The sequence below is a fragment of the Girardinichthys multiradiatus genome, chromosome 24 (genome assembly GCF_021462225.1).
Source record: "Girardinichthys multiradiatus isolate DD_20200921_A chromosome 24, DD_fGirMul_XY1, whole genome shotgun sequence".
NCBI lineage: Eukaryota > Metazoa > Chordata > Actinopteri > Cyprinodontiformes > Goodeidae > Girardinichthys > Girardinichthys multiradiatus.
Window position 1 is genome coordinate 18,267,113 of NC_061816.1, and position 22,392 is coordinate 18,289,504.

The following is a 22,392-nucleotide window of genomic DNA, read 5'->3' on the forward strand; positions in this document are numbered from 1 at the left end:
CCAGTTGTCAATTTGTACAATGCAATTGCTTTTAAAAGCAGTTACACAATGTAAACACTTATGCGGGAACCCTAAATGTTGCTGAACGAACTCAGAAATATACAATTAAATTTGTGCAGCAGTGTAAAATTAGACAGTGCATGCAAACATCTCCTGAAAAAAAATTACATTATGGTATGTTTCCCTAAACTCAGTCCTTGATCGCCTTCTTTTGCAGCTCTTTGTGACTTTGCAGCCTGTTTAATTAGCAGCAGGGTGAGACATTTTGAAGCCTTGTTAAAACTCGGTATGAGTGTCTTGTATTATGGCAAGAGGCTGCCATTTGACTTTGCCATGTGTTGTCTTGCTCCCCATTGTCTGCTGATGTATGTGCATGAACATAAAAGATGCCTAATTTGGAGGAAATCTGGACAAACCCAAAAATGCTGGTCAATTCCTAAGGTGTACATGACTGAAAAAATGATTTTACACGATACAATTCAAAAGTGAGTTCACATCACCCTAATATTCAGAGAACATGTTGATTGCATGATACGTTGAAGTAAGGCTAGACTGTAGTGCTATGCAGAAATATTCACACCTCTTGAGCCTTTTTAAATATTTTGTGGTACAAACCACATACTTCAATGTGTTTTACTAAATTTTTCAGTGACAGAAAAACACAAATTAGAGCAGAATTGTGCAAAGTATCCTCATCAAGATGATTAAGCTAAATACAGAGCAATCCTAGAAGAAAAACGTTCGAGCCTTCAAAGAACAAAGGAAAGCGGGTCCACTGGATTTTATTTCCAGGCATCAGATTAAAGGGTCTGAATAACCCTGCCTCTACCTCTGATTCATTTGTGTGTGCATTATCTGCTTTTGCAGACTTTGTCCTTCCAAGAAGTAACATGCTTAGCCAGGATAGAAAGCAACAGACTGGATGGTGACTAAACAGGCTCTTTGATTATTTCTTAGTCATCATAGGAAGCTCATCTTACTACAGTCACACAGTGATCTGTTTACTGCAGCCAGCTCCTGTAGAAGCCCACTTAGTCTCCAGTGATAGACCTTATCATGAGATTACAAGATTACAGAAGGTGTGGACATGTGTTCCACATATTTGATTTGATTAAAACTCCTATTTACTCATATGTTTTCAGATGAAGAAAGGTGCTCTGTGTTTATGCCACACAGCTGTCTGACTCATTGCCAACACTCATCTTCTACCCAAAGTGTTTTTTTAAAAACAAAAAAAAATGACGGATGCTGCATGGATCAATAAAGGGAAACCAAAGAGACTGAAAATGACACGGCTTCTTTAGGGATTCTGAGTTTATCAACACAGGCACTATGCTGTTTTTTTAGTCTGGTTTATCTTTTTCTACTCAACCAGACTGTAGTTGAGGCTGAATTATTAAAACCAGTTCATTTTCTTAGAAATACTCCAAATTATTACAACCCCAAATTTATCATACACATTTTTATTCAACTCTGACCTGCATCCCCACAGCATATTGCTGCCAGTGCCAGATTTCTCGGATTGTTTTAATTTCTTTTTTTTGAAAAACCAAATATACCTTGCAGCTTTGAATTGGGATGAAGCACTGTGGATAGCTGATCAGCAATAATTAACTCTGATGCTATAGAGAGGATCAGTTCCTTTAAGTGAATTACAAGACTGTACAAATGGACTTGTATGCACCATTACCACTAATGTATTTACAGAGAAGTGCTTCCAACATGAAGATTAGTTCACCATGTCACCAGGTGCGGACGCCCCTCACTATCCACTAAGCAAGCCATGCAGCACACACAAACACAGGCATGTAAAGTGCCGTCATGTGACTGGGCAGGGCCTTATAGGTGTGGCAGCCTTGACTGCTAAACAGGGATTAGAAGGGAACAGAAATTTCTTCGTCTCTCTGGATCATCTTTTTCTACCACTTTACAGAGCAGAAGAGAAAGCTGAAGGAGAATGAGACCAATCAGTGGACACAGGTTAGTGTAACAGCAAATAGATAGATGTATTAGAAGACTTTCTGAATGTGACAACATGGAGAGACACAGCTTTCTGCAAGCACTAATCCCCCTGCTTTAAGAAACACAGTAAGCTTATTTAGAAGCTAGCCTTACAGCCTGAACAATATGGCTAGATATAGGGAGTATGTCTTCAAGAGTTCAGTTAATGGTGATGGTATAATTAAATACTTTACTTTCTAAATTAGGATCCACGTTTCCTAAAACCTGCACTTTTATGTTTAATCCTATGTACATTCATACAGGAGCTTGTAAAATGATCCCTATTTCTAGAACTTGTTCATATTTTTGGCAGATCACAACTTCAGACTCCAGTGTTTTTTTATTGGGGTTTTATGTGAGTGACCAACACAAAGTAGAACAGAATTGTGAAGTGGAAGAAGATGCTCTGGTTAGATGACACCAACATTGAACATTTTGGTCTTTATGCAGAACTAACAGTATATCTCACTCTGAAGACATCATCACAAATGTAAAACCCGGTGGTGGTAGTATCATGCTGTGGGGATGCTATTCTTCATCAGGCACAAGGAAGCTAGTCAGACTTTGGAGCTGTGAAAGTATCTAATACATTTTAAAAAAACATTTATCATTTTCCTTCTTTTTCACAGTTATGCACAATTTTGTGCTGGTCTGTCACAGAAAATACCCCCAATAGATAGGTTTGTGGTTGTTATGGAAAAAAATCCTTTTGGAAATTATTTTTTTCTCCCACAAAACTTTTAATCATTGGTTGGAAAAGCAGGTATGAAACTTCTCCCTGGCTGGTATGACTTGATATATAGTTGTTACAAGATGTCGCTCAGGAGATGTATCCAATTGAAACCTGAAAAAGTCGTGTATGAATCAATCAAACGCACAAAGGCTATAAGATGATAAAGGAGCAGGATGATTAGTATTAATCAACTGGCCAAAATGGGGACTGGAACGAAAGTAAATGAAAATAAGGTGTAAGAAAAACCTTTTAAAAATAATGTAATTGAATCAAAATATGTGCAAAATGTGAGCATTTTATGACAACTCATTTCTGTAATGAATAACAAAAAAACTAAATACAGAGAGAAATAAATGATCGAGTGCAGTATGTTCAAGCCTTCAAAATGGTCAAACCTGATACTAATTATTCATCATTTAAACACACACACACACACACATAAATATATAGTCATGTTCAATCAATTAGAATATGTCCTACTTTATGTGGTTTGTTTGTTAGATTGAAAGTAACTTTTGAAAATAACAACGTTCAAGCAGGTATTAAACACACTGCACATTAAACCCAACTTTCTGTATTAAAAAGATTTTATTTCAGTGTGGGAGGCATGGTTCAAGGACTGGCCGAGGGCGCCATATCTGACATGCTATAAATCTGCCTGCAAGGACCGCTACCAATACAGCCTACATTATTAATTAAATGGATTAGTTTCGGGCATATTAGCCAACACTTGTTAATATAGGCTACGTGTAATCACAAAAGCAGTTGTTAAAAATAAGTAATGGTGAGTAATAGTGTGCGCGTGCATCATAGAAAAGGGCGGGTATGAAGCAGGCGCGTGCTGAAGAGCAGCTGTTTAGTTGACACGCGCCGTTGAACTTTTGAAAGTCCCGAGGCGGGCTGTTACCTGTAGCTGAACGAGGTTGAACCACACAGAGTTACGGTTGAGCACAGAGAGCCGATAAGTGACTGACAAGGACGAGCAGTGTCGAGGTTGAACTTACCAGAGCAGCCGTCGGTAAGTTGCTCCGTCATTCCCTTGGAAACGCTTCACTTAGCAACTGAAGGCTACCCTCACTTTCTTAACCTTTGAGGAACTTTACAAGGTAAAAGTAGAAAAATCACTTTTTTTAAGCATTTCATTTCATTTAGACTTGAACTTAAATCAGGCCATTAAAGGAGTTATTTGTAGATAAACACAAACAAGAATAATTTAGTTATTTGACTTTTGTTTGTTCTCTGCTTTGATTATTCTTCGCTTCATATTGTCTATCAGTCCATTACAGGAGCACTTTTAGATAAAGTAGTCGAAATGACACCCCAAAATATTGGTTTTTAAGCTAAAAACTTCAGATAAAATTATTTTCATTATAGCTTTAAACATGCATGCATTAACTAAGCCTAACATTGCTGTTGCTGTATTTTAAGTTGACAAAAATTTACAAGATTCTGTGGGGTTCTAAACAGGATTTGTCTTAAGGGCCAAAGGTGTCACACTGCCATATAAATAATGTGTTAAATCAAAATTTGACTGTTTTATAATTTGAGTAAAATGTGACAAATACACAAAGGTTTCTTGAATATACAAATAATTAATCTGGGAAGCCAAGAATTAAACTCATCTTATATTAAAATCATTTAATCTACTTTATTTTATGTGCTACCATCCACCATGAAGTAAATTAATCTGTCACCATGGTTCATTAAATAGACCCTTACATCTGATTGGTTAAGCTGCACATCCGTTTTACTGCAGACCTATAGCAGCGTTAGTCCCGCCTGCCAACTTTGAAAGGTAATGTTAACATAAAAAATGATGTGCTGCAACCCAAGAGTATGAATAATTTAAATAAACACTTTGTAATTATGCTATAACATTTAATTTGTTACATTTTCCAATTATTGTCCTCCCACATTTCATTAAACACCACCCCCAAGATACATTATAATCTTTTTCCGAATTCCACTTATTTTTATTAAAACATCCATTTTTTTTTTCCACCAAATTCCCAAAACTATATTTTCAGTGATGCATTTTATACTTTAATGTAGGGATAAAGTGAAATTTTTTTTTTGCAAATCTTACATGCTGTACCAACATGAACTAGTTTTATTAGGTGGAAGATAAGTGTTTCAGAAGCTTAACCTGATACTGGACGCAGTGTCTGATTTCCAGTGGCCTTCTGAGTGTTCTGACCGTCCCCTGAGATGGATGAAGTAAATCCGCTGGAGAGGGAGCACTCCCTGTGCGTTGTTCTCCCAGCGGGGATTGAAAAGAACTTCACAGTGCATGGAAGGTACGCTTTACTGTTTTTTTTGTTGTTTTTTTTAAACATAACTGTTAGAATCTGGAAAACCTTGGTGTACTACAATACATCTGCGTCATAGGTAGGGTCAGTTATCTTAAAGAAACTATTCTGTTTTCAGTAAACCAGTGATGGACTTACTCGTGATGCTCTGTGCAAATTACCATCTGAATCCTTCTGATTACACTGTTGAGTTCCTGTCGCCTAACAAAAACAACATCAGCTACAAACCAAACTCTCCTATTGGCTTGTTGGAAGCTGAGAAGATTTTGTTGAAGCCTAAGGGGACTGAAGAAAAAACTAAGAAGCCGTACATGCCTGAAGTAAGAATGAAAAAAAATGTGGTAATAGGGGTTAAGAAGCAAATATATTATTAAAATGACTTCTTTTTTCTTTGTAGGCAACGGTACGTTTACTGATCAACTACAGTAAGTCCCATAAGACAGTGGTGCGGGTGAATCCCAGGCTGCCACTTGAGATGCTGCTGCCAGCAGTGTGTGACAAGTGTGAGTTTAACATAGACACAACCATCTTACTGAGAGACCCTGAGTCCAAAGAGCCGCTGGACTTGACCAAGACCTTGAACGACCACGGATTGAGGGAGGTGTTTGCTAAAGATACAGCAGCTCAGGAATCCACAGGTTGCCAAAACAAGACATCTGAAGGAGGTATGTTGAATAGCAGAGACACAGAAACCCTGCTCAGTTGGCTCATGATTAAGATGTGGTATCATTATATGGTATCATTTTGTATTTCTCCATATAAGAAAAATGATTAAATGTCTTGCAAAAGTCTTTTTTTTTTTTTCAAAACTTGTTTTTTTTTACAACCTCAGTCATTAATGTTTTTTATGGGGATTTAATGTGATTGACTAACAAAGTTAGTCAAAATTTGAATGCGACAGACCAACACAAAACAATGCATAAATGTGAAGCTAAGGAAAACTATACAGGGTTTATAATTTTTTTCCTTACAAATAACATTTTTATCATGCATTTGTAGTTTTTTTTTTTTTTTTGTAACTTCACAGTTATGCATTGTTTTGTGTTGGTCTGTCGCATTAAAATGAATGATTTCAAAATATTCAGCAGTTTATGAATGTGAAACAAATTTCACTATTAAAAATCTTATTATGCGATCTAACGTGAAAAGAGTAATCGGTGCTTTTCTTGATGCAACAGCTGGCACACCAGCAGAGGTCATCTCACCATCTCCACCACAAGGTGACTCACTCACAAACGGATGCATAACATGGCGTACAGTTGTTAATTATTTAGTTCGTATTACAACAGTTTTTTTCTCTACTAATGAAAACTGTTGGCATTTCCTAGACTTGCAAAGGATGGAAAAGAAACAAAAGAAAAGAGGCTTCTTCAGCTTTTTTAGAAGACGGAAGAAGAAAAATGAAATGGTATGTGTATGCGCTGGAAAAACAAATCATTTGACTTGTTTCAAAATGTTCTGAGTCTATAACCTGGATTTACATTTTCCTTTTTGTGAGAATGGGACAGTGAGTGTGCCTTCTTCTCCCGGCCGGAGCAAACAAGCGAGAGTCCGTGGGAATTCAGAGAGCATTTCATCAACCAACACCCTGCCTGCAGATATGCCCAAAAAAAGACCAGCGCCGCAGCCGCCTGTGGCCGTGTCACAGAGTGTCCCCAACGACCTCAGCACCTGCTACGTCAAAGGAGCACAGGCATGTGTCTGCTCCTGAGATCGGGATAACTTCTTTAACTAGCTTTATTTCATGATCCAAAACATTTCATTAGTATTTTAAAATGAAATCATGCAAACTTAAATCCAAAAATTGTTTCCGTAGTCATCTGCAGAATCTACGTTAAGGAGTACGAAAAGAAGGGCTCCACTTCCTCCCTGTGCAACCACCAAAGATGAGCAGAGAGCGGAAACTGATGTGGGAGGTAGGATTAATATTATATATGCAGGAAAACATTTGATTCTGTATACATCTAACATCACAGACAGACATATCTGCCAAATACCAAGTACAATACCTTGCAGAAGTATTCATACCCACTTCAACTTTTTCCCAGTTTGTTACATTACAACCTCAAAATTCTATGTATTTGATTAGGATTTATGTGACAGACCAACATAGAAGTGTATAATTGTGATTTGAAAGGAAAAGGATTCATGGGTTTAAAACAAAAAACGCCAAACAACCTAAGTCATGTTATTTAGCCCCTGATGTAATGCTGTGTAGAACCACAAGTTTTGGCATGTCTCTACCAGCTTTGCACAATTTCCGCCTGTTCATCTGTGGCGACTGTTCATCCAATCTAATTGAGCTTGCGAAGAACATTAGTAGCCACAATTTCAATTCGATTTAGGTCTGAACTTTTCTTCCACCGTCACCTGGTATTTAACTCAATTGATCTTCTAATCATCACTCGTTATCTTCTGAAGTAATATCCTTTCTTTGCTGTCAGATTTGTGAGAAAATGTTCTATGGCTTGATTTAAAACATTTGAAAGATGTTTTTTGAACTAGGAAAAAAGTGTAAATCTGTCACCAGACGAAGCATTATGCATGTTGGCCAAAGCTGTTGCTGTTCATATTGAGACCCAGTTGCACACAGGTAGACTCCTGACTCCGGTGATTTCTGAAGGTAGTTGGTTATAAATAATTTTTTTTTACTTTTTAAACAATATAAATGTTTCTTCAGTATTACAATTATGCAGCAGTCTACTTTGCTTTGTCTGTGGCATAAAATCCAAATAAAGCACAAATAATCTGTAATTGTAACAACATGTGAAAAGTTGAAGTGGTATGAATACTTACTTATCGCTGCCTTATTTCGCAGCTGTGTTTTTATTTTGCCACCTGGTGTTTATTGCCTGAAACAGCAGGACAGATGAACCCTGCCTCAGGAATCCCTGTAGACCTTTTACAATATTTAAGAGGAAATCAAACAGGTTGCGAGAATTCTCTGAAATACCAGTCTTCCAATGCCTCTCAGTCAGTGCCACATGAGGGTCAGTGGTGATTCACGTTAAATCAAGATTAAAATGTCACAGCGAATGGACGATTTAGCAGCTAAATCCGGCGCAAAATGTAGCTTTTATCAGTCAGAGCAGTTTAACCCCTTTCAGGGCAATTAAAGTGACCCACGGCCTTGTTCATAGAACATATTAACTTCTGCCTGTTTGGAGATAAATCCCTCCATTGTCCACGCTTTCATTCCCTTGTATTAATCTGCCTGCTATTCCCTACTGCCTCTCCTCGGGGTTCAGCGTCTGTGTGCATTGCTCCTTTTTATTGATTGCTTTTAGACACAGGACGCTACACTAGAGATTTTAGTTTATATGAGAAACATTTGGTCGTGACTGTATTTCTAAGTGATCCAACTAATAACTTAATTGCCTGCAACCAACGTCTGTTTCACTCCCCCTTTTGTTTGTGTTTAAAAATAACATGCCGCCCTGCTGAGCTGGTGTTGGGGTGATTCTGGAAAAACAACTCCCAGCTAAGCCTTTATGGTCAATAAACAGACTCCTCGTCTCCGGGTCTTACACAGTCAAGGCCTCCCATGATCTAAAATCCCATTAGTACATAGTTGGAGAGATATACTGGTCAAACTGGCTGCTGTATGTTAAACTTGCAAATGTTTAGACTGAAGCTGAGCTCTTTCTGCTTCCTGCTTACAGACTATGTTCCCTGAAGGGGTGATTGAGGGATCTCCTTTTCTTCTTCTCTTTCCACCACCTCTTCCTCTCTCCATTCTTCCCCCTGCGTTGACTTCTTCCTTCTTCCCGTCCCGTCTGGCTTTTATGGATGTGTCACTGTTGCCTTTACATCATAAATCATTTCTGTTGTTTTACCATTTATCTCTGTTTCCTTATGGGTGGGATTTTACAAACTTGAGGTGTCTCTTTATTTAAAAAAAAAAAAAATCAGACAAAATAGATTTCATTTTTTAAAATGATAAATGTTCTGTTTTTCCTTTTTTATTTCTTTCTTTACTACATATTATTTACTTCTGTCATTACAATTTGTGCAGATTCATTTGATCTTCATTATTCTTATTCTTTTTTCTGTTTTATTTCTACGAAACGTTTTGCTTTATGGCTGTTTTTTGTCATTTCTGCTTCTTTTTGGTTTTGCTTTAAAATAAAAGTAAACAGAATTTCAATACCTGACTGATTACTAACATTAATGCCTTTTTGTTTTGAAAAAGTTTTTTTCACAAGCTGTCCAATCAAAGTATTTCTCCTCTGCAATGTTTTAAAGATTTCATTTCTAAATAAATTGATAAAATAACCGTGGCCTAATGCAGCAGCAAACCGAATCCTTAACTTTCCTTTAAATCCTTAACTGTTGCAGCCGTGTGTCTTTAAACCATGCGTCCTTTTCCTCCCAATGCGTTTACGTGCTACTTTGTTGGTTTATCACATGGATTCCTAATAATTTCGGTGAGTCTCTGGTTGTAACGTGGAAAAATTTGAAAGGCTATAATTATGTTTGCAGCACACTGTAATTTTGCATTTGAAATGTGAAGTGTCTCATGGGTTTCACAAAGTAGTTATGCATTTTTTCAGTAGAGCTCATATTGCAGTAAAATTCTTCCGATGAGTGTTTTTTTTTTTTTTTTTTAGATTTTTGAAAATGCCTAGCTGTAAATGCCTTGGAGAGCTTGCTGGGAACATTTTAAGGCGATTTAAAGACTCACTTTTTCTTATAGGCATGCCACTTTAGTAGAGTGCAACAGTTGGGTTTATTCTTTCTTTTTCTTTATCAGTTGCCTTTATAAATAAATGTTTCAATTTTTCCCATGTTTCCTATCGTCTAAAGAGTCCCTGAAGACTCTGGAAGAGCTGAGAAGGACTGATGATTCACAGCCTCATTCATCCTTGTCCTCTTCAAGCCCATCACTGACTCATCTCCATAAAGTACCTGACTCCTATAGGCCTTCATTTCGAGGGAAAGACTTTTCTGACGCCCGCTCCGCTCTTGCAAGAGTTCTTACATCTTCAATTTCCAAAGGGACACTGATCAGGCGTTTGAGAAACTCTGCCAGCTTCCCAGATTTCCATGTGTCCTACTGTATGTCAACGACTTCAAAGTGCCCAGATGACGGAGATTTCTGTGCAGAGTTTGAGTCTGTTTTCAGATCTAACCTCCTGACTGAGAACGAGTGGGAGGACCCAGTAGAGAGGAGTGGATTGACTACCTTCAAAGTAGTACCCCCAAAGAAACCAGTTTCCTCTGATCCAGAGGTGTCTGCCCAGGATCAGAAATCAGCAGATCCTGTGTGTGAAGTTCCTCCTGAGGCTGAAAAAGATCCACATTCTAGCAGATTAGAGAACAGAACAAGGATTAACTGCTCAGAAACATATATTAATCAAGTCAATGACAGCTTAGCTTCTGGTCCACCTTCACATGACACTCCGTGCTCTTCAGACTTACCTTTCCTTGATGACAGGGTGACAAGTGAGAAGCGGAAGGAAGAGGAAGAACTAGAAGTCGCTTCTGATGGAGTTCCACCTGCGCTATTAGATGGGTGTGATTGGGAAATGACCAACGATGTTGTTCCGTCTCCTACTGCAGACATGGTTCCATGTAGTTCATGCACCGATGAAAAAGCTGAGGAGGATGTTTCACGTGAGGAGGAGGAGGACGCTATCTTCCCTCCCCCTCCTCCACCTGTCGTTTTTAGCGAGGACATGGAAACTGTAGAGAAAGACGGTTCCTGGGCTTCATCTCCATCTTTTGAAAGAGCTGGTCCCAGCTTGAATGGGCACACAAGTGCATTTGTTGAGGCTCGTAGCGACAACTCTCCCCCAGCTGCATCTGATCAGTCTTTGGACAAGACAACAGTGGTCACATCCAGATTTGCACAAGCAGTAACCATGGCCGTGCACAGATCCCGCCTGCAGAGACTAGGCCTTGGTAAAAGCTTAGGCCCCCAAGCCTCTGGAGGTCCAAGCGGTACTGTTCCATCACCTCCCAGGTCCTCATATCAGTACGGTAAGTCCTAAGCTTTCAGTGCCTTGCAAAAGTATTCACACATACTTCACTGTAATTTAAGTTTAGGTTTTATCTTATAAACACAGAGTAACGCATAATTGTCTCAGCCAGCCTTGCATGTCTAGAAATAAAAGTGTGTGCCTATTGTTCTTTGCTGAGTAGTTCAGTCAGACTGGATGGAGATGATCTCTGAACATCTTCTGAGTGCTTTCTTTTTGCCCCCTCACATAATGTCCACAGATATGGAGTGTAATATTAATAGTTCTGTCAACACATCCCACCTGAGCTGTGGATCTCTGTGGCTCTTCCAGAGTTACCGTGGGCATCTTTGCTACTAATCTGATTAATGCTCTCTTTTCTCGGTCTGTCACTTTTGCTGGACTCCCATGTCATAGTCTAACAAATCTTCGAGGTCTTCCTGCAACAGCTGCTTTTAAAAGCTGTTATTTACAAATCTAAATAGAATACACTAAAGTTTGTGGTTGTAAGGTGTAGAATTGTGAAAAATCAATGAGTTTCAACACTTTTGCAAGGCCCCGCATCATTGTCTGATGGCTAACTCTACTACTTCTTAAGATATGTTTTTGTTTTTTCCCCATAGGTGCCTGACCTGTGTCTGTATGCAGCTCTAAATGAGGCTGAGCGCTCAGGTTGGACGGAGGACACCGGGCTCAATGTTTAATCTGACCTAGGCCACCTCATTCAGCTTTAAGAGTTTAGTTTTCCATAACCTATATGCATTTTGTTTTTATTTTTCATGTTCACATTTTGAAACAAACGCTGTGCTGCGGAGAGCGCCAAATGTACAGACATGAGTTGCTGAGCTAAGAATTTCCTGTTTTTTCTTAGACTTCCTTTTTACAATACATTCAGCATGTGCCAAAATTGATGACGCTGATATGAGAGCTTTTTGTTGTTTATTTAAAACAAATGTGAAGTAACCTAATAGAGCATTTCTGTATGTATTGTAGTACGTATTGTTTGAAGAGTACATTCTAAATACAGTTTGGTTTTCAGCCAGCAGGTGGCAGAAGAGTGTTACTTGGAACATTAAAATCCTGACAGCTTTTATTTTTAAGACATTTTCACATAATCCATTCTAGTGGATGTATCGCTGTTTATTTGCAACACAATTGTTGTATTTTTAAAAGGAAACCTTTGTAAATTGTGTTTACTGAGTAAGTACTAAGTAAGTTAAGCATTCCTTAACGTCCTTTTCAATGGCATGCCTAAAATAAACAAAGCCCCAAAAAGTCTGCATGTATTATTGCATCTTGATCATTTCCAGCAACAAAATGAGGGGGAAACAAACATTCTTGTTGGAAGCATCAGTTTTATGCCAAGCATTCCATCACCCTTGTGAGTAAACTCAGTCCACTTTGCTCACATGCGCTCCACTGTTGTCTTCAACGGACCCACACCTCGGGGCAATACCGCACAGCTATACTTGGGTGCCAAAAGAATCCGCACTACTATATGTATTGATCCAGCCGTGGCCTTGGAGGAACAGCAGGGAGCTACTTGAGATGGAGACCCAGCCAGAACCGCCTGTGGCTAAAGCTCCCAGTTTGCCAGGCCTGGACTGAGTGGGCTCGCTTCAAGACTCCCTCTTTCTCTCTCCTTGCTCTCTCTGAAGAGAGAAAGAGGAGGTCAGGTTGCTAGAGGATGATGGGAGGTGACCGTTGACCCTGTCGTGTTTCTGCAGTGCGACCCCCCCCCCCCCCCCAGAGGAGGCTCCTGGCCCTCAAGGGCACAGTTGTGTCACACTGCCATTGTCATGAAGAATGCTATCATGGCCCCTGAGGGAGAGAGCCACACTTAAAATTTTTTTTTTAGATATGTATGTAAATATACATAGCAGGGCTTCTGAAGCCTCTTTATACATGTATTCTAAGTGTGTAAAAAGTTTTAGGGAAATGGGGTCTGAGGTTGCAGACACATTTCCTCTTCCAGCCTAGAACTGACGGCCAGCTTAACTGACAACTTTGACATTATCGTTTTATGTATGTAAAGGTTAAATCCCAACATGAGCACAAATACTCATGATTGTACAGACACAAGAAAGCTGGTTCTGCAATGCAGGATAACATGAAATGCTATGGTGTCATGGAGAATTATGTTACAATTATGTAGGAGCATATTAAAGAAATTAGCTCAATAATTGGCATGGGTATCATCTCCTGCACCTGTTGCTGCACACTGCTGGTCAGCTAGCTGAAAGGACTACACACTCATCCTCCATTAACAAAGACTAAGTTAGCTCTTATTAAATATTTCTAGTTGCAATAAAGGGAAACCAAAGTAATGTCACCCATCGCTCTCTTTTTAGGGTAATAGAGTTTAAAAACCATTGTTGGCAAGCTGTAAGGGGCATGTCTTAAAAGCAGCTAACTGCCAACTAAATATCCAGCTAGTAGCAGCTTGTCATACTTATGTTACTCTAGAAAGTGCAGAAAAGACAAAAAAAAAAAAAAAAAAAATGATATTCTTGAACTCTTGAAAACTACTGCTCAAGTTAGGTTTTGGTTATTGTAGCCTTGGCAATTGTAGGAAATAAGTGCGTTTGCAATACATTGATGTTTTTTTTTTTCCATGAATACTGTAAAACGTGTTTTGTACCCATGCCTAGTCGAGAGTTTTTCTTTTAATGAATGAAACAGTCAAGTAAAACTTTATATATTTAACACCAGGTAACAATATAGAATTTATTTTCTTTTTTTTTTTGGAGGATTCAGCTGTTTTACTCAGCTGCAAATAAGAAAATTGACACTAAACAGTTTTATTTTTCTGAACTGCAACAATCACAATTTGTTGCTCTTACTGAGTCTCTTATGTCCAATGAAAATATTAATTTTTTAACATTTATCTCAGAAAGTAAAACTTATAGATTCATTACACATGGAGTGAATTATTTCCAGCCTTTATTTCGTGTAATTCTGATGATACAGGTGATGAAAACCCAAAATTTGGTGTCTCAAAATTAAAATATTACATAACATCAATTTAAAAAAAAAAGGCTTTTCTAATGTATTGATGGCATGTAATGGGCATATTATGGGATACACAATCATGGGGAAGTCTGTTGACCAGACAGATGTTGAGAAGACAGTCATTGACATCCTTCACAAGGAGGCTAATCCTTAAGGTAATTTCTTAAGAGGCACTCTAAAGACTGCTGTATCCAAGCATATTCATAGAAAGTTGAGTGAAAGAAAAAATGTCGTAGGAAGCGGTGCCCAAGCGATAGGGATAACTGCAGCCTTGAGAGGATTGTCAAGCAAAATCTACTGAAGAATTTCCAGGGAGCTTCACATGGAGTGGACTGAGGCTGGAGTCAGCACATCAACAGCCTCTTATCTGGGCTAAGGAGAAAAAGAACTGGAATGTTGCTCAGTGGTCCAAAGTATTTCTTTCAGATGAAAGTAAAGTTTGCATTTCATTTGAAAATCCAGGTCCCAGAGTCTGGATGAAGTGAAGAGGCACATTATCCACGTTGCTTGTAGTCCAGTGTGAAGTTTCCACAGCCAGTGATGGTTTGGGGTGCCATGTCATCTCTGATGTTGGTTGACTGGGTTTTTGAAGTCCACAGTCAATTCAGATATCTACCAGGAAATTTTAGAGCACTTCATACTTCCTTTTGCTGACAAGCTTTGTGGAGATGTTGATTTCATTTTTCAGCAGGATGTGGTACCGGCCCACACTGCCAAAGGTACCAAAAGCTGTTTCAGTGACCATGTAACTGTGCTTGACTGACCAGCAGACTGGCTTGACCTGAACCCCAAATAGAGTCTATGGAGTATGGACAAGAGGAAGATGAGAGACACCAGAACCAACAATGAAGATGACCCGAAGGCTGATATCAAAGCAACCTGGGCTTCCATTAAACCTCAGCAGAACCACAGGCTGATTGCCTCCATTTCACGCTACATTGATACAGTTATTTATGCAAAAGGAACTATGTAAAATTATTTTTTGTTGATCTCATGTAATATTTTCTAAGAAATGGCATTCTGGGTGTTCATTATCTGTAAGCCATTATCATCAAAATTACAAGAAATAAAGGCTTGCAATATTTCACTCTGTGTAAATAATATATATGATATATGAACTTCTAAAATGAGTGGCAAAAACTATTGAACTTGAATGTCATTTGTGTTATTTAAAGTTATAGACTTGATACATGGATTTATGGACTAACCTGTTTTATTCCAAATTTGTCCGATATGGCAAATGTTTACTATTCATTATCTGGTTTTTACTAAACCCAAACCAACAACGGCAGATTGTTTATATAACAACATTCATACCCAAAGTGCTTTACAGGTAAATAAAAGAATTCACGTAAAAAAAATAAAAATAAAGAATCACCAAAAATAAAATGACCTGAAAAGAATAATTTGGCAAATCGCTTGAAATAAAAACAACAGTAAAATGATCATTTAACATAAGTAAATACAGCACAAAAAAGGAAGAAAAAAATAGTCAACACCACAGAAAACAGGATTAGAACAATCAATAATCAAATAATCAAGCTAAAACTTTAACTGACAAAATAATTAGTGGGAAAGCTGCAGTTAATAATGCTGTTTCCTTCCTGATTTACAGGACCCAACAGTTTCAGCAGTTCCAGAACTTGTTTACTTCTGGTCTCTAATGATCTGAGAGGTCTACATGGTGCATGACTGACAAACATCTCTGAATTGCATTGAGGTCCATTCAGTGCCTTATAGACCAATAACACAATTTTAAATCCTATCCTTTTACAAATAGGGAGCCAGGGCAGAGATTTAAGGACTGGTGTAATGGGATCCATTTTCCTGGTGTTAGACAGGAAACAGACAGCAGCATGAAGCTGTAGCTATCTGTCTGTCTGTCTGTTTGTTTGTTTTTTGTCTTTGAAGATCGGGAAAGAAGTTTTCTCCTTCATAAAAGAAAGAAATTGAGCTAATGGAACATATTTTGATAGTTTTTTGGAAATAAATCTTCCAAACTTTACTTTGATCTGATTGTTTAAATTTTCCAATACAATTCCGGATAAAAATGTAGAATTACGTACAAATAAGTTTTATCATGAAACTAACTAATTTGAGTTAGTTGTAGAAAACTTCCAAAACATTGTCTAGATTGAAAAGATTCAGTGTTGCAGAAATGTAGAGTTTTTTTTATTTTAGTAAAACAATCTGACTTAACTCACACACTGCACTGTGAGTACACTCCAAAAACTCAATCTTAAATCAATACCATAATAGCTGGCCCACACAAGTGGAGGTAATGCACATTTAGCATTTATTTATTCCTTCATCTTTTCATTCATCTCTATTTAGTTCTCCATCTGAAGTATCTGGCTTGTGGTTTGAGAATGCCCACGAGCTGCTAGGAGTCAGAATCTGATTATAAAACAGTAACTAGGCCCGAGGCGAGCTTCACTAGATCCACCATGTCTGATGTGTGTCAGGGGCGCACATGTACAATCGCAGACTGCTAATATATGTGTGTTTACATGGCACCTCCATGCCTGGGTAGAAATAATCAATAGATGAATCACCCAAAGCAGTGCATCTCTCCCCAGGCAGTGTGGTGCAGCTCAATGCTATTCTTTTCATTCACCTTGGGAACGACATCCATCAGGCCTCCCCCCAAATTGAGGCACTGTTGCCTAAAACATCACCAGCGCTTGAGGGGCTGCTTGGAAAGTGATGCAGGGAGAGCACAGTTGACCTCTCACCTCCTCCATGTTTTCGCTTGCTTCCCTCTTCTTTGGCGGAGCGGCAAATCACAGAGTTCCAGCCTCATTGGCATTGTCAGGCGCTTACAGTAGTGTTTCCCTGTATTGTGCTGGTGGTTAACTGGTTCAAATGTTATGGAAATGATATTTACCTCTCCTCTGATCCCGCAAACTCCAAACAGGCAGTTTTTTTCCCCCCAGTTGAGGGGGAAAGCGCTTAAAGGAGGCACTATGCGTACAAAAAACAAGCAGAGAAAAATAGAGATAAACGGAGCAGTGTGGCGTTACAAATCAAATAGATTTAAAACTGGGTGTGCAGTGCCTTGCAAAAGTATTTCATCCACAAACTGCAAATTATTTAATTGGTATTTTATGGAATAGACTAAACAAATGCATGACTGAATGCTTCATGGTTGTCAAATGATCTTACATGTTAAAAATGTATTATTTGGCATGAATATTAAAATTATTTTAATCAGATTTCAGCTCCCTTTACTCTGATACCACTAAATAAAGTCCAGTGCTAACAGCTGCCTTCAGAAGTCCCTTAATATGTAAAAATAGTTTATATTAGTTTAGGAAGTTGAAGAAGAGATCGCAACTTGTAGTGCAAACTTGAGTTATTTTATGCTTGTACTCAAACATATTTCCACTCTTAAATATATATGTAAATGGTTTTTTAAATCAACATATTGATAGTGGAGAAAGTGTCAGTTTTTCACTTTTTTATTTGGAATCCACGATGTCCCACAATGCTTAAGGAAATTGTTTTTAAAAGATGGCAAGTTTTTTTTTGTTTTTTTTTTATAAATCTCTTTAATTATTAACATTTACTTTTATTTGCTCTTTTAGTTTGTATTAAACCAGGTGCGATCGCAGAAACTAGATTGTTCATTTTAAACTGCATCATGATAATTATTTTAAAATACAGAAAAAACCTTATGGGTATGGTTTTTTTTTTTTTTTTTGGCCATATTGCCCAGTTCTAGCCAACTAGCAAAATCCCTTGTGGTTTTATACCAACTATGCTTATCGTCCTGATCACACTGAAACAAGGTAGTGGCAGCATTATGTTGCGGGGATGCCAAAAGTAAAGACGTAAAACCAACTGAAAATCGGTGGTAAGACTTGATCAAGGAAAAGACAAATCAACAAAGTATTTCCTCTTTGTGGCTGAATTGAATGCGTGCCACACTTTTCAGATTTTACTGATCAAAATGTTAAAAAACATTATTTTCCTTCCATTCCTCAATATGAACTACTTTGGGCTATCACATATAATCCGGATAAAATACATAGACATTAGTGGTTAAAACTAACAAAATGTGGAAAATTTGAAGAGGTATAGATGTGTTGCAAAGCACTTCAAACGTGTTTTCTAGATCAAATACCAATTCTTCCTGACAAGTCAGTTTGAGCCATGAGTTTGATGGCTGCACATATGTAGGTCAGCCCACGTTGTTCTCGTTAAAAAACCTTATCGCCCAGTCATTTTTCTTCATACAACCCTTATCACTGACTCGTAAGAGAGGGGGGTAAACACCTCTTTCCTCTATGATAAATGGGTCCGTGTCTGCTCTTCTGCACAGTGACGAACTGACACAATCATGGCAGTTAATTTGTCACCGGCAGCTCCTTCTTTGAACAAAACAGAAGCCCCTGCCCTCTTATTCTGTACAATAAAACAAATGAGCACTCAAATGCAACCCCCCCTCCTTATGTGCCACCAGAGCTCTGTATCTTTGATTCTAATCACTCTGCGGCCTACTCCTGAGATCATTAATCTCTCACTGAGAACTTGCCAAGGAGCTGGACAGTCACTGCAGTGCGGGTTTTCAACCAAAAGGGGGCACACTGATCCCTGGTTGGGATTAGGTTTGCAGGGACGGATCTGGGACACACTGGATTTAATGGTGGCGTCCAACTACAAGCCTGGGACAGTCAAATGAATAAAATATGAAGGAAGTTACATATTTGTTTTATATTTACTAGGAGTCTTATGAAGCATTTCGTCTATTACCCTAAAATGCTTGGTTTCTTTTATCATTTTTTTTTCTTTCTTATTAAACACCAAAAGCCTGGAGATGGGATCTGCCCCAGTCCTAAAAAAACAACAATTCTTCATTTTTTTTTTTTTTTGTCTGTCATCATTAATAATTCATCTCTTTTCTTGGATACTAAAACAACAACAAACAGAACAACAGCTCGGATAATGTATTCAGTCAAAAGCTCCATGTCTGGGGGAGGAGGAGATGAGGGGGGGGGGCAGCGAAAATGTGCAGCGGAGTGAGACAAGAGAGCACCCCGACAGGGAGAGGCTCAATGTCACTCCGCAGCATGGCGGGAAGGAAGAAAAACAAACGCCGGAGGGGGAAAAAATAATAATAATAATAATAAAAGAAACTAAGAGAGTGGAAGACACAGTTTGTAAGTCATAAAAGCCCAATTAGAGGCATTAGGCTCCTCAAATGGAGGATTACAGTGAATAATTTGCGACTGCAATTTTTCCAGGCTGATTGTGCCATTAATGTGGGTGACAAAAACGCATTTATATTTTGAGGAGGGCTTGTAGGAAACCTTTCAAAGCAGGAGAAAAAAAAAAAAAAAAAGAATAATTCAAGGTTAGGCTACATGTATGTGGTGCCAAATCTGCACCCCAGCTGTCCACTGACTCAGCCTCCTTACTTTAAATCTCGTCAACCCCCCACCACCACTCCGTCGCCCCTTCATTTGGAGTAGCGCGACCTTGAATGTCTCCGGTGTGAACTGGTGCCCCGGCTTTCACATTACGGCAGAATGGATCCTGACTCATTCAATTTAAACCCATCAAGAAAGCACAATACAAGGCAAATTAGCTGCCATTATTTAGACACGTTCTTAGCCCCCAACGGGAGGTTACGTGACAATTAGTTACATTTGTCTCCGATGTCTTCTTGGCCGCCTGGTTCTTCTGTAACACACATGAGCTGTTAAAACCAGATTTTGAAATATACAGTGTAGAAAGGGCTTAGCAGATCTAACATTAATTGTAATGCTTATACCCATCTGCCTCGCATGTTATTTTACATTTGGCGTTGCAACAAACTACAAATTTTCCATAAATTGGATCTCACAGTTGATTGGTGGATCAAAATGCTGAAAACTTAAAACAAAATCTTGTCATTAAATGCATGTGATAACAGTCTGTGTGTTTTTCTAACATATTTGGACATACGGACATTAAATATAAGGTTTAACAATAATATTCAATAAAAAACTGCAAAGACTTTTTTAAAGCGCCCCATAAAAATGTAACCTGTGGTGAGAACTCAGTGTGTTGAGATCCAAAGGGCTGCCAGAGGCCTTCAGAAAGAAAACGAGTGGCAACTTATGAGTCTGGTAAGAAATTAAAAGTGGTCCACTGTATGGAAAATACTCTATTGATGGAGGAGATTCATGTCTGGCTATTGAAGATAGTCCACCATGAAAGCAGACCGCAAGATGCTAAAAGAACTCTCCAAAAACTGTAATATATCATAACAAGACCTACAGCATGCTCATGCTACTGTGGTGACCAACACATCTGGATTCATTTTCTTTGGACAGATAATTCTAAAACTTAATTTTTTGGACCCCAGGACAGAGGACAACCAAGTACAGCATTCCAGGAAAAGAACCTCATACCAACTGGGAAACATGGAGGTGGGATCCTCATGTTTTGGGAATGCTTTGGTGCAGCAGGACCTGGCTAGTCCACCATGATAGAATCCACCATGAATTCTGCAGATGATGCTTGGGGAAACTGTGAGACCACATGCAAAACAAAGTTAAAGCTGAAGCAGAACTGGACCCTGCAACGTGACAATGACCCAAAACACACAACAGATTGGCTGAAAATTAAAATGAAAAATCCTGGGCTAAGTCAAAGCCCAGATCTTGATCTCATAGAGATGCTGTGGGTGGACTTGAAATGGGTTGTACATGCAAAAACCACTCAAACATCTAACAGCTGAAAGTGAGGAGTGGGACAAACTTTCCTCAGAACTATCAAAGAGATAGATGGCCACATTCAACCACTACCAAAGCACCAAACAAAATACTAGGTATGGGGTTCTAACTTTTTCTCAGCTGGAAAACATGATCTTTGCTGATATCTTTTGTTTAATGAGTAAGATAATGTAAATTGTTTGTTTCTAGCATTGAAAAAAAAAATAGAAATCAACACATGAAAGCTTTCTAAGAAAGAACTGAATTGGGTGTCTGAATTTCTCTGCATGTCATCATGTTTGAAATCAACTAACTTCCATTAATGAGATCTGACTGCTTTTCAACAGGTCAAATACAGCAACTCTTTAATTTAAAAAAATCTTTTCATCAGATGCATAATAACTAAAAACTCCCACTTTTTTCAACAAACAGAAAGATCTCTGGTGTACTTTATGCTCTCAGTTTATAAAACTCTGACACAGGTTAGGGACATATACTGTACTGTGATACATAAATCGACACAACCTTGTAATCCCTTTATTTCCTGCTGGATTCCACTACAACTTGAAGCACATTCATTCTGTTGTGGTTCATGTTTACCACACAAATGAAAATGAATAAAATAGAAGTTTACAGAAATTAGTTTTCAATATGCAGATCAGACCACAAAGAAAATCTAAAAGTGGTATAGTAAAAGCCTGACTGGAACGTCTGTAAATAATTTGTGTAAAGGAGATTTCTCAGAAAACATCAGCATATACAGTAAAAGCCATGTAACTGGGGAAGTAGTAGTCTTTGTGACAGTTCTGAGAATTAATCAATCAAAGACAGCACAAAAGTACAGTAAATTACTTTTTCCTCTTCTTGTGTTTTTACAAGATAAAGATATGGGACTCTGAAAACATCTTTGCTCAGCCAAAATTGTTTACTGACTGTCTTACCAAACCAATATGTCAGGAATCCATTTGATACCAGCGGGAGAGTAGAATGACTTCACCTTATCTCCGGAAGGAAAACACTGAATGTCAACTTTCACCTGAAGTCATCTCTAGACAATCTAAAACGTCCCCCTCTCTGATGGACATGGGCTGGTTATTGGGGTTAACCAAGTTTTCTAAAAAGTTACAGTTTCAAAATTGCTAACATTTTCCAATATGCTGTTCCTGTAGTTTAAAGTAATTATAACAAGATACCAGAGAAAATCTGGGAGTGACAAATGTATGGACTAACACAGCACTCCCCTACCTCCACCAATTACTGTGCACTGCTGGTCAGCTGGCTGAAATAAAGCTACTGTAATTTCCCCCCACATACTACCAGGTAAAGGGGTACCACAAATTAGTAAAAAATTGGCAACTTGGCAGTTCTTCTTTGACAAACTCTTCTCACCCCAATTGAAATGGATGCAAAGTTAAGGCGCAGGAGATGAGAAAGGAACAGATGTGTGGTTCTTTTTTGGAGGACGCTAAAAACGAGGAAATTGTTTGGGTTAATTTGTTTATTGCAAGCAAAGGAAGAATGTAGTAATCTTCTTTCAGAAAGCTGACAAGTAGTCCACAGCAACATGTCCGGGAGGGGCAGCACTGCGTCACTCTATAGAGTCAACGGAACTCTGGCCACTCTGACACTTGCTCTGCAATATAAAATAACTTTAAGTACTATGAAGTCGAATTATT

The 22,392-nt window shown here is 38.4% G+C and overlaps 1 protein-coding gene across 9 annotated transcripts; it reads left to right on the top strand.

Moving 5' to 3' along the window:
- Positions 1-1,899: 1,899 nt before the first annotated feature.
- cobll1a (cordon-bleu WH2 repeat protein-like 1a) lies at positions 1,900-12,281 on the top strand. 9 transcript variants are annotated; one of them, XM_047354723.1, is made up of 10 exons: positions 1,900-1,980; positions 4,852-5,031; positions 5,162-5,363; positions 5,441-5,708; positions 6,222-6,263; positions 6,372-6,451; positions 6,542-6,736; positions 6,860-6,959; positions 9,850-11,025; positions 11,627-12,281. In XM_047354723.1, exons 2-10 carry the CDS (start codon positions 4,943-4,945, stop codon positions 11,632-11,634), a joined length of 2,160 nt encoding a protein of 719 aa, XP_047210679.1. In that variant the 5' UTR covers positions 1,900-1,980; positions 4,852-4,942; the 3' UTR covers positions 11,635-12,281. The 9 variants fall into 9 exon arrangements, with proteins under 9 accessions (XP_047210679.1, XP_047210683.1, XP_047210682.1 ...); XM_047354727.1 differs by having other exon boundaries at positions 1,962-1,980; positions 4,911-5,031; XM_047354726.1 differs by lacking the exon at positions 1,900-1,980 and adding an exon at positions 3,369-3,840 and having other exon boundaries at positions 4,911-5,031.
- Positions 12,282-22,392: the final 10,111 nt, after the last annotated feature.

Bases quoted from the DNA above. Each gene is read 5' to 3' on its own strand.
- cobll1a (XM_047354723.1), top strand. From the start codon at position 4,943: ATGGATGAAGTAAATCCGCTGGAGAGGGAGCACTCCCTGTGCGTTGTT. The intron at 5,032-5,161 runs GTACGCTTTACT...TTCTGTTTTCAG, and splicing joins AACTTCACAGTGCATGGAAG to TAAACCAGTGATGGACTTAC. The intron at 6,960-9,849 runs GTAGGATTAATA...TATCGTCTAAAG, and splicing joins AGCGGAAACTGATGTGGGAG to AGTCCCTGAAGACTCTGGAA.